General features: G+C 50.5%; 1 protein-coding gene across 5 annotated transcripts in view; it reads right to left on the bottom strand.

Annotated features, from left to right (window-relative positions):
- Positions 1-12,020, bottom strand: part of Plcd3 (phospholipase C delta 3) — a 31,326-nt gene that overhangs the window by 5,674 nt on the left and 13,632 nt on the right. For all 5 annotated transcript variants that reach the window (XM_045158497.1, XM_004655320.2, XM_045158498.1 and 2 more), the window contains exons 2-8: positions 5,394-5,555; positions 5,087-5,315; positions 4,737-4,866; positions 2,322-2,550; positions 1,429-1,630; positions 1,141-1,285; positions 232-384 (exon numbers count right to left, since the gene is read on the bottom strand). In XM_045158497.1, coding sequence (XP_045014432.1) covers positions 232-384; positions 1,141-1,285; positions 1,429-1,630; positions 2,322-2,550; positions 4,737-4,866; positions 5,087-5,315; positions 5,394-5,555 — 1,250 coding nt within the window. The remainder of the gene's footprint in view (positions 1-231; positions 385-1,140; positions 1,286-1,428; positions 1,631-2,321; positions 2,551-4,736; positions 4,867-5,086; positions 5,316-5,393; positions 5,556-12,020) is intronic.

Below are 12,020 nucleotides of genomic sequence, written 5' to 3'. Positions count from 1 at the left end.
CAAGGTGGCACACACATCTGGAGTTCATTTGTAGTGGCTAGAGGCTCTGGCACGCCCATTTTCTCTCTCTCATAAATAAAAATGAAAGAAAGATGGAAAGAGAGAGAGAAAAGAAGAAGAGAGAGAAAGAAGCAAGTAAGGAATCTTGAACCAGAAGGGTGGCCATGAGCGGGGGGGTTGAGGGGTGCACCCCAGTTAGACCCTCCCAGGCTGGAAGTCTTAGAATGTCACCTCTGGAGATGGTAGCTCTTTAGGGTTCTGGGAGCCCAGTGCTTGTGTCACCAGCATGTCTCCCAGGATGGTTCGAAGGTGGTGGGCCATGACAGCCTGCTGTTCCAGCCCACAGTGGTTCTCAAGGGACAAGATGACAGGGTATGGGGACAACTGTCAGGAAGACAGACAGTAGCTCAGAGTCACTCATTCTTTGCCAGTATCCCCCCTACGTGATTGTCCAACCCATTCAGGGGAGGCAGGAAAAGACAGGGCTCTGGAAAACCCACTTGGAGGTACCAAATCTATAAGACATGGATGGACATGCTGAGACCAATACGTGAATAGAAGGCCAGAGGTCAGATCTAGGGTCTCAGGGAAGCGGTGGACTGCCCGAAGGCTGAGGACAGCTATGGGAAAAGGTTTTTTATTTATAAGTACTCTGAAAGGGTGTTGAAAAACATAGCCCATCATTTGTGAGGTTACACCTTGGTAGAATTGTAGTACTTAATGTAGATGCCACTGCTGAACCGAAGTTCATTCTTGGGGTTTTGTTTTGTTTTAAGGCAGAGTCCCATTCTAGCTCAGGCTGGCCTTGAACACACAGCTATCTTAACTCAGCCTCCCCAGTGCTGGAGTGATAGGCATGAGTCACCATGCCTGGCTGACCTAAGCTTACTCTTTGGAAGTCATGATTAAGGTATTCTTCTTAAGGCTCTAAGGTTTTGTTCTGGAAATGTGGTGGTGGTGGTACATTTGTTTATGAGCAGCCTACTCAGCTTGATCTTACCCTCTTAGCCAGCTCTCCTCATAGCACTTGATGAATGGATGATGCTTAGGGTAGACCTTGTATTTGGATAGACTAAGGGCAGCCAGTATGTGGAAGGGGCAAGGGGTCACTGGGAAGGCCATGAGATCCCAGATGCTCACCTGGAAGGCGTGGTCACGTACAGCTTGGATCACATCTCGGAAGAGGATCTTGGAGGTGAAGGTGTGGCCGTGGTAGATGACCGGCTCCCCTCCCGGCCCTTCCCAACAGTCCAGCTCCACACAACGGCAGCCCTGGGCAAAAGCCCTGTAATGGACAGACGGATGGGCAGGTAAGGTGTGGTGGGGCTACCACAGGGCAGAACAGGCCCAGGAAGCTCAGAGTAAGTGTGTCTCATACCCTCCCCTAGCTGGGCTCCCAGGTGTGGCACCCCACCAGCGCCATTGTACCTAATGTAGGCCTCCGTGCTGCTGAGCCCCCCAATCTGAGAGTCAGTCAGATAGGTGTTGTGAGAGGAAGAGATGAAGTAGTGGGCGAGGGGCTGGCCCATGTCCTGGAACACACACATGTGGGCTGAATTCAGGGCAGCCCCCTCAGGCGACAACAGGTACATCATGAAGCCATCCAGTGTCATCAGCTCATGTTGCTTGGCTACAAGGAAGGGGACAGTGTCAGGCCACAGGAGGCACCCATGTCCAGATTCTAACTTAATAATAACATCTGGGCTATGGATTAACTACATATGTCATGCCACTTAATCTTCGACTGAATCCTGGGAGGCAGACATATCACAATGCCATTTTTGTTGTTGTACCTGTTTGTTTTTGAGATAGGGTCTCACTCTAGCCCAGGCTGACCTGGAACTCACTATGTAGTCCCAGGATGGCCCTGAACTCATGGTGATCCTTCTACCTCTGCCTTCCAAGTGCTGGGATTAAAAGTGTGTACCACCATGTCTGGTTCACATGTCATTAACAATTTTTTTAATTATTTATTTGAGAGAGAGAGAAAGATGTAGATGGAGAGTGAGAGAATGGGCATGTCAGGGCCTCCAATCACTGCAAACAAACTCCAAACACATGAGCCTCCTTTGGCTTATATGGGTCCTGGGGAATTGAACCTGGGTCCTTAGGCTTCACAGGCAAGCATCTTAACCACTAAGCCGTCTCTCCAGCCCCACAATGCCAGTTTTTAGAAGCAGAAGCAGAGGCTGGAAGAGGGGAGGGAACCTGCCTGGGATGGTGCCCTCAGCCAGTGTTGACAGAACTTGCCTGGTTGAGAACCCAGAGCTGCCAGGGGCAAGACTGACCTGTGCCTACCAGCCCTGTCTCCCCACACCCACCTGTTTCATTGAGCTCATAAGCCTGGATGAGCTGCTGGGCATGGGCCAGAGTGGCACCATCCTCGCCCTGGTCCTCCAGGAACTCCAACAGCTCCGAGGTGCTCAGCACTTGGTCCTCCCCCGAGTACTTGCGAAAGATCTCCTCCAACTCTGGGCGTTTCAGCAGGCGCCGCAGGAACTCTTCAATCTCAGCCCCCTCTAGCCGCTCATCATTGGAATGGTCACACTCCTGGGGAACAGGGAAAGGGGGCTCAGCGGATGGGATTCCCCCAGGGAATCCAGCTCCACTGAGGTACCCCATGATCTGTAACTACTGGGAAGGCGGCTACCCCCATTTCCTAAGGCTCTGGTCACTTGAGCCCGCACTTCTGGCATTAGCTTCAGGTTAGGATCTTGGGGCCGGTGTCTGTCCCTCTGTACTGTAACCTTCCCCAAGGACCAAGCTGGGGGAGGAAAACAGTGGGGCAGGATTGTGCCTCTGTGCCACAGCGCCCCTCTCTGTGTGTGCGTTGTCATTCCGAGACTCTCCGTCAATGAGCAATAATGAATGACATTAGTTCATGGAGTAGCCTGAGTAAGACTGCTGGCCTGTAGAGAAGTATGTGAGCTGTCGTGTCTTGCCATGTCACATGCTAGCACAGGTGTCTGCCACGTGCCTCAGGTGGTTCACAGCCCCAGAGCTCCCAACAGGCACCAGAGATGTTGTACACGATACAGTGAAGGGTCCCGCATGGAGAAGCATGGATACATGTCTGTGTCCATGTGTCTGTAGGACCCTCATGCTTGTGTATATAAGCCAACACATGGCCACATAAGAATAGTTTTGTGCCGAGCGTGGTGGTGCATGCTTTTAATCCCAGCACTCGGGAGGCAGAGGTAGGAGGATCACCAAGAGTTCGAGGCCACCCTTAGACTACAGAGTGAGTTCCAGGTCAGCCAGGGCTAGAGTGAGACCCTATCTCAAAAAAACAAACAAAAAAAAAAAGAAGAAGAAGAAGAATAGTTTTGTTAGGCTGGAGAGATGGTTTAGTGGTTAAGGTGCTTGCCTGCAAAGCCTCAGTACCCAAGTTTGATTCCCCAGTACCCACAAAAGACAGATGCACAAGGTGTAGTGCCTGTGTCTGGAGTTCATTTGCAGTAGCTTGAGGGCCTGGCATGGCCATTCTCTCATTCTCTCTCTCTCTCTCAAATAAATAAATAAAATATTTGTAAAAAAAATAGTTTTGCTGCTGGGCATGGTGGTGCATGCCTTTAATCCCAGCACTCAGTAGGCAGAGGGCAAGGGCAGAGGTAGGCGGAATCACTGTGAGTTCAAGGCTACCCTGAGACTACATAGTTAATTCCAGGTCAGCCTGGGCCAGAGTGAGACCCTACCGGAAAAACTAAACAAAAAAAAAGTCTGTCTTAGTGGTGCACATGTGTAATCCCAACTGCACAGGAAGATGAGCTAGGAGGATCACAAAATCAAGGTCAGCCTGGGCTACATAGAGACTCTGTCTCAAAAACAAACAAAAAGAGCTGGAGACATGGCTTGGCAGTTAAGGATTTTCCTGTGAAGCCAAAGGACCCAGGTTTGATTCCCCAGAACTCATGTAAGCCAGCTGCACAAGGTGGTGCATGCGTCTGGAGTTCATTTATAGCATATAGGCATTTATAGCATTATAGGCCCTGGCGTGCCATTCTCTCTCTCTCTCTCTGTCTCTCTCCCTACCTCCCTCTGAAATAAATAAAACAACAACAAAAAAAAAAAAACCAAAAAAACAAAAAACAACCATGGGTGCCGGGCATGGTGCCGCATGCCTTTAATCCCAGCACTTGGGAGGCAGAGGTAGGAGGATCGCCATGAGTTCGAGGCCACCCTGAGATTCCATAGTGAATTCCAGGTCAGCCTGGGCTAGAGTGAGACCCTACCTCAAAAAACAAAAACAAAAACAAAAACAAAAAAAAAAAAAAAACCTTGGGGCTGGACAGATGGCTTAGCAGTTGAAGCATTTACCTGCAAAGCCAAAGGACCCAGATTCAATCCCCCACTACCCACATAACATGCATCTGGAGTTGTTTGCAGTGGCTAGAGGCCCTGGATTGCCCATTCTCTCTATCTGCTTTTCTCTCTCTTTCAAATGAATAAATTAAAATAAAATAAAAATACTGGATCAGGCATGGTGGCACACACCTTTAATCCCAGCACTCAGGAGGCAGAGGTAGGAGGATCACCGTGAGTTCAAGGCCACCTTGAGACTCCATAGTGAATTCCAGGTCAGCCTGGGCTAGAGTGAGACCCTTCCTCGAAAAACCAAAACAAACAAAATAATAATAATAAAATAAAAATAAAAATAGTGGAGTGGGTGAGAGGAGCTGATGCGTGAAGACGGCTTGGGGAGGGCAGACCCGTGGCGGCGTGGGGCCTGGGTTCACCTTGAAGAGTTGGTAGGCATATATGTCATTCATGTCCACGTTGACCATCCTAAGCAGGCTCTTGATCTCCTTGAAGCTCATCTTACTATCCTGGTTGGAGTCTGCACGGTGCAGATAGGAGTGGATCCAGGTGTTTGCGCTCAGGAAATACCAGCGACCAACGACACTCCCCCCACCTCCCGCCACCAGCAGATAGGTAAGGCATCAATCGGCCTGGGGGCTTCCTTGGGCACAGGGCCCCAAACTAGGGAGTCCTGCTTGGTCTTCAGAGCCCCGCCTCTTCCCTGGCCAAACAAGGGTGAGTGTACCCCGCCCCAGTCTCTCCCAGGGCGTGCCCGGCCCAAGGATATTGGTCCAGCCGCTCGCGCTGGCTCATGGCGTGGAGGCGAGCGCGCAGCTTGGCCAGGCCGCGCACCCAGCACTGCGCCTCCTCGGCCGTGGGCGCCGCCAGGTCCAGGTTCTTGCGCCGGCCCTTGAAAACAATGGTGAGGCACCGCGCCGGCGAGAAGGCGCCCCCGAAGCGCTGCAGGCCTTCGGACTGGTGGCCCTCTCGGACCGCCTCGATGTGCTGCACGAAGACTGCAGGCAAGGCTGGGTCAGCCTGTGCCTCTGGCTGTGCCCACCACCCCGCCCTGCGCCCACCCCTGGCCCGCTCACAGATGTGCTTGGACGGTGCGTGCGGGATGCGCCGCTGGAACCACACGCTCATCCCATCCTCTTGCAGCCGGTACAGCCGCTCCTTTTGCCACGTGCGCGAGCGGATCTTGCAGAGACGGGAGCCCCTCAGCATGGCTAGGACGTCTTCATCCTCTGTCAAACCTGTAAGGGGACCTGGGGCGTCAGGCCTGGACCTGCAGGGCAGCATTCATGCCCAGAAGTTCCCAGCAGGGACCTGAAGCCCCTTCCCAACCTCTTCACACTTCTCTTCCTTGTAACAAGCTACATCACCACCATCACCAGCTTTAGGCTTTGCAGCCCCAAGCGACTTGCCAGGCAGGCCAATGACAAGCCCTCTCCCCTCATGCTGCGACCCTGCAGTCCCCAAGTACAGTGCCTCACTGAAGATCACTTGTTCTTCCACCACCATTAAATTAAAGCTTCAGGGCTGGAGAGATGGCTTAGCGGTTAAGCGCTTGCCTGTGAAGCCTAAGGATCCTGGTTCGAGGCTCCCCAGGACCCACGTTAGCCAGATGCACAAGGGGGTGCACGCGTCTGGAGTTCATTTGCAGTGGCTGGAGGCCCTGGCGCGCCCATTCTCTTTCTCTCTCTGCCTCTCTCAAATAAACAAACAAACAAAACAAATTAAAGCTTCAGGGCAGGAGTGATGGCTTAGCAGTTAAGATGCTTGCCTGCGAAATCAGGTTCAATTCCCCAGTACCCCCATAAACCAGATGTATGCATCTGGAGTTCGTTTGTAGTGGCTGGAGGTCCTGGAGTGCCCACTCCCCCCCCCATGAATAAGTAAATAAAATAAAGCTTCAACACCCAATGTAGGTCACCCACAGCCTTTTCCTTGATGTGAAACCCATCAGAAAGTTTCACTCTCTAAGCTAAATCTGTCATGCTGCAACTCAAGCTCCTTGCCTCTGCTTTCCCAAAGCCACTAAGCCACCAGGCGCACAAGCTACAGGCTCCAGGAGCAGCCCTGGCTGGCAGATGCGGGTTCCCTGGGCCACGGTGCTGATGGCCCTTCGGTGGCTTCCATCGTCCTCCTGCTGCTGCCCACCACCACCCTGAGCACTGAGAGGCTGGAGAAGAACCGCATTTTATGTTCAGGACTCTGGGGGAGTAAATACCAACTCTGCCACCTCCCAGTTATTGACCCTGGTGGCACTAACCTGATACTGCTCTAAGCCTCATGTTCTCTACTCATAAAATAACAAGTCTGCACAGTCCAGCACTCTGCCCAGCGCCGGCCCGGAGAGACCCTCCTGTCCCGGCTGGAATCCTGGCATCCTTGCCACTGAGCCCTAAGGGAGCGGGCTCTGGCCTGCCGGCGCTGAAGGGGTTAATACCACAGGGTTGCCAGCCAGAACAATAGGAGAGGAGGGAAGCAGGCTCCCTCACTGGGAGCCCACACCCTCCAGATCAAGGGGACAGCCAGGAGTTGAAGAGGACCCAGAGTTTCCAGAGGAAAGGAATCTGGCTCTGGGTGGGAAGCAGAGCACATTTTTCTTTAATGTTGGCAACTAAATCAAATTGCAAAAACAAAAAGTGCAGGAGCCAGATGAAACTGGACATCATGCCTCTCTTTCTCTCTCTTTCTTCTTTCTTTTCTGCCCATCCACCCTCTCTGAGGCATTGTTTCAGACTGGCCTGGAACTCCTGGCAGTCCTTCTCAGACTCTGAAGTGCTGGGATTATAGGTATCAACCACCACATCTGACACTCCCTTTTCTTTCTTTCTATTTTTCTTATTTTTATTTATTTTATTTATTTATCTATTTATTTATTGGGGGGGGTTCGAGGTAGGGTCTCGCTGTAGTAGCTCAGGCTGACCTGGAAATCATTATGTTGTCTCAGGGTGGCCTCAAACTCACAGCAATCCTTTTACCTCTGCCTCCCGAGTGCTGGGATTAAAGGCGTGCGCCATCACATCCAGCCCTTCCCTTTCTCTTTATTTTATTTATTTGCAGCTGTGTGTGTGGTGGTTGGCAGGTGCCCCAGGATCTTTTGCCACTACAAGTAAATGCCAGATGCTTATGCAACTTAAAAAAGTATTTTATGCCGGGCGTGGTGGCGCGCGCCTTTAATCCCAGCACTTAGGAGGCAGAGGTAGGAGGATCGCCGCGAGTTCAAGGCCACCCTGAGACTACAGAGTTAATTCCAGGTCAGCCTGGACCAGAGTGAGACCCTATCTTGAAAAACCAAAAAAAAAAAAAAAAAAAAAAGTATTTTACTTATTTATTTGAGAGAGAGAAAGAAAGGTAAAGAAAAAGAATGGGCACACTAGGGCCTCTAGCCACTGCAAACGAACTCCAGATGCATGCACCACAATGTACATCTGGCTTATGTGGGTTCTGGGGAATCAAATCTGGGTGCTTAGGCTTCACAGGCAAGTGCCTTAACCACTAAGCCATCTCTGCATTCCCTAATTTTATTTTTTTATATTCATAAGCAGAGAGAATGGGTGCACCAGAGCCTCCTGTCACTATAAATTCAGACCTATGTGCCACTTTGTGTATCTGACTATGCATGGGTACAGAGGAATCAAATCTGGGGCCATCAGGCTGTGCAAGCAAGTGCCTTTAACCACTGAGCAATCTCTCCAGCCTTATCCCTTTTTTAAAAAAAGAATTCTTAATCTGGGTGTGGTGGCGCATGCCTTTAATCCCAGCAGAGGCAGAGGTAGGAGGACTGCCTTGAGTTTGAGGCCACCCTGAGACTACATAGTGAATGAATTCCAGGTCAGCCTGGGCCAGAGTGAGACCCTACCTCGAAAAACAAAAGCAGGCTGACCTGGAATTCACTATGTAGTCTCAGGATGGCCTTGAACTCTCGGTGATTCTCCTACCTCTGCCTCCCGAGTGCTGGGATTAAAGGCGTGCGCCACCACACCCGGCTAAAAAAATTCTTTATTCATTTATTTGAGAGAAAGAGAGAATAGACACACCAGAACCTCCAGGCGCTACAAATGAACTCTGGATGCGTGCACCACCTTGTGCATCTGGCTTATGTGGGTCCTGAGGAATCGAACCTAGGTCCTTTGGCTTTGCAGGCTAGCGCCTTAACTGCCAAGCCATCCCTCCAGCCCCCTATCCCTTTCTTTTAACAAACTCTGGGTTTGTGACTCACAAAGCCCCTCCTTATCTAACTGTAAACTCTGACCTGAGGAATCAAGTCAGGGTCTTTCTTTGTCTTTCTCTGCTTTTGTAGGATCCTTCCCCTTTCTCTGCCTTGTAGCTGAATTCTTCAAGGACAGGCTCAGCTGCAGCCTCCTACAAGAAACCTTCCTTAAAACAAACAAACAGAAATAGTTTTAAAAGCCAGGCATGGTGGGGCATGCCTTTAATCCCAGCGTTTAGGAGCAGAGGTAGGAGGATCACTGTGAGTTTGAGGCCACCTGGAGACTACATAGTGAATTCCAGGTCAGCCTGGACTAGAGTGAGACCCTACCTTGAAAAAAAAAAAATGTTTTAAGAAGTCTTCTTTGACTTGTCTTCAAGCAAAACTACTCCCTCCTTGACTACTGCACTTTTTCCTTTAAAAAAAAGTCAGGTGGGGCTGGAGAGATGGCTTAGTGGTTAAGGCGCATGCCTGTGGAGCCTAAGGACCTTGGTTTGATTCTCCAGGCCCCATGTAAGCCAGATGCACATGGTGGTACCTGCATCTGGAGTTTGTTTGCAGTGGCTAGAGGCTCTGGTGCACCCATTCTCACTCACTCACTCACTCACTCACCCTCTCAAATAAATAAAAATAAAATAGTTTTTAAAAATTAAAAGAAAAAGTCAGGTAGGGCTGAAGGAATGGCTTAGTGGTTAAGGCCCTTGTCTGCAAAGCCAAAGGACAGAGGTTCGAGTCCTCAGGACCTATGTGAGCCAGATGCACAAGGTGGTGCATGCATCTGGAGTTCATTTGCAGTGGCTGAAGGCCCTGGCATGCCCATTTTTTTTCTCTCTCTCTCTCTTTCTCACTCTCTCTCTCAAATAAATAAAATAAATTTTGGGGAAAAAAAAGTTAGGTGGCTGGAGAGATGGCTCAGCGTCTAAAGGCCCTTGCTTGCAAAGCCTGATGGCCTAAGTTTAATTCCCCAGTGTCCACGTAAAGCCAGATGCACAAAGTGATACATGTATCTGGGGTTTGTTTGCCAGGAGGCCCTGGCAGCCCAAACTCATTCTCTCTTTCTCTCTCTCAAGTATATTAGCTCTTCATCTCCTCACAACACTCATCCTAGAGCCTGGCTTCAGCTATGTTTATGGAAGGGCTTTTGGCAGATGGACAGACTAAAGGCTGAGCATTCTACCTCAGCCCTGCCCTAGCTTTCCTGAGTTCAGGCCCTGGCATCAGGTTTCTCAGATCTAGCCATGAATGGGATTCATCTGGGGTTAGGATCGTGGACCTATGTCTGTCTGTTGGTTGTTTGGGTTCTTCTGAGGTAGAACCTCACTCTGGCCCAGGCTGACCTGGAATTCACTCAATAATTCCAGACTGGCCTCAAACTCCTCTTACCTCTGCTGGGATGAAAGGCATATGCCACCAGACACAGATTTGTATTTTTTTTTTATGTTTTATTTATTTTGTTTATTTTTATTTATTTATTTGAGAGTGACAGAGAGAGAGATAGACAGAGAATGGGTGCGCCAGGGCCTCTAGCCACTGCAAATGAACTTCAGAGGCATGCACCCCCTTGTGCATCTGGCTTATGTGGGCCCTGGGGAATCGAACTTCGAACTGAGGTCCTTAGGCTTCACAGGCAAGCGCTTAACCACTAAGCAGTCTCTCCAGCCCTGTTTTATTTTTATTTATTTATTTGAGAGGAAGGAAGACAAATAGATAGAGACAATGAGAATGGGTGCACCAAGGCCTCCAACTGCTGCAAATGAACTCCAGATGCATGTGCCACCTTGTGTATCTGGCTAACATGGGTCCTGGGGAATTGAACCTGGGTCCTTTGGCTTTGCAGGAGAGCACCTTAACCACTAAGCCATCCCTCCAGCCCCACTCCTGGGTTCTCTCACCTAGAGGAACAACAGGATAGGGACAGACCACCATAGACTGAACCTTCTCCAACTGCCTTAGCCAGGTGAAGGAAGAGCAGAGGCTAACTCCATCCAGCTGGCCAGCCCTGGGACACTGAGCCCGCGGGGGAGGGGAGGGCCTGGCGAGTGACTAAGGCTGGAAACAGAGGTGAGTCACAGCCTGTGCTGCTTTGTCCAGAGCCTTTTTTTTGCAAACAGGCCGCCCCTGAAACATCCCGAAAGCCTGATGCCTGCTTCCTCTCCTGCCCGCCCCACCCTCCCACGGCAGCAGGTTCCTACAGTGAAGGGGCTCCCACTCCTGACCTTACCCCCAGCAACCCTTTGAGGCCTTTGAGCCCGTTGAGGGGGGAGCATCATTCCAGGCCTCCCATCCTGGTGGCACTGGCCTTCTGGGCCGCACTGTGACACAGCCAGGCACCGTAGCTCACACTTACAATGGTAGCACTCAGGAGGAGACAAGATTGACAAGAATTTGAGGACATTTGGCTACTGAGTGATACCATGACCCAACCAAAAAGAAAAGAAGGGCTTGGAGAGATGGCTTACTGGTTAAGGTGTGGTTAAGGCACTTTTTTTCCAGGTAGGGTCTCACTGTAGCCCAGGCTCACCTGGAATTCACTATGTTTTCTCAGGGCAGCCTCGAACTCAAGGTGATCCTCCTACCTCTGCCTCCCAAGTACTACGATTAAAGGCATGCACCACCATGCCCAGCAATAAAAATACTTAGAAAGAAAGAAAGAAAGAAAGAAAGAAAGAAAGAAAGAAAGAAAGAAAGAAAGAAAGAAAAGAAGAAAAGCCAAAGAGAACAAGGGTGCTACACCAGGCTGGGCCAGGGGGATGAGGTCAGGGGCAGGTGCTCCTAAGCCATAGGCAGAGAAGGCCTTTGGGTGTCAGACAAAAGGGCAAGGCCAACAGAAATGAATGGCCGAGTGAGCAGGAGGCCCAGACCCGGGGCAGTGGTTCTGGGAAAGCCCTGCCTTTCAAACCAGCCATCCAGGAAGCATGTTGGTTCTGCCAGGCCGCAACCCACAGATAATGCCTCCACCTCATCCCTACTGACTCTGAACAGGTGCAGAGGCCTCCCTGTGTCTGTGGGTTTTCTACCTAGGCCTGGGCCAAGGCCATGACCATTCTTGTCCGAATGGGTCAGGGAATAATTATGAAACAAACAAACAAACAAACAAACATGGGATTGGAGAGATGGCTTAGTAGTTAAAGGTACTTGCCTTGCAAATTCTAACTGCCTGGGTTTGATTCACCAGCACCCATACAAAGCCAGATGCATGAAGTGACACATGCATCTGGAGTTCGCTTGCAGTGGCAGGAGGCCCTGGGGTGCTCATACTCTCTCTTTCTGCTTGTTAATTGATTAATTAGTTACAAACAAGATGGAGGGCTAGAGAGATGGCTTAGCAGTTAAGGCGTTTGCCTGCAAGGCCAAAGGACCCACGTTCGATTCCCCAGGACCCACATTAGCCATATGCACAAGAGGGCGCATGTGTCTGGAGTTCGTTTGCAGTGGCTGGAGGCCCTGCCGCACCTATTCTCTCACTCTCTCCCCTTCTTTCTCTGTCAAATAAATTAAA

The sequence above is a fragment of the Jaculus jaculus genome, chromosome 9 (genome assembly GCF_020740685.1).
Source record: "Jaculus jaculus isolate mJacJac1 chromosome 9, mJacJac1.mat.Y.cur, whole genome shotgun sequence".
Classification (NCBI taxonomy): domain Eukaryota; kingdom Metazoa; phylum Chordata; class Mammalia; order Rodentia; family Dipodidae; genus Jaculus; species Jaculus jaculus.
This window is presented reverse-complemented; position numbering and strand designations above follow the sequence as displayed.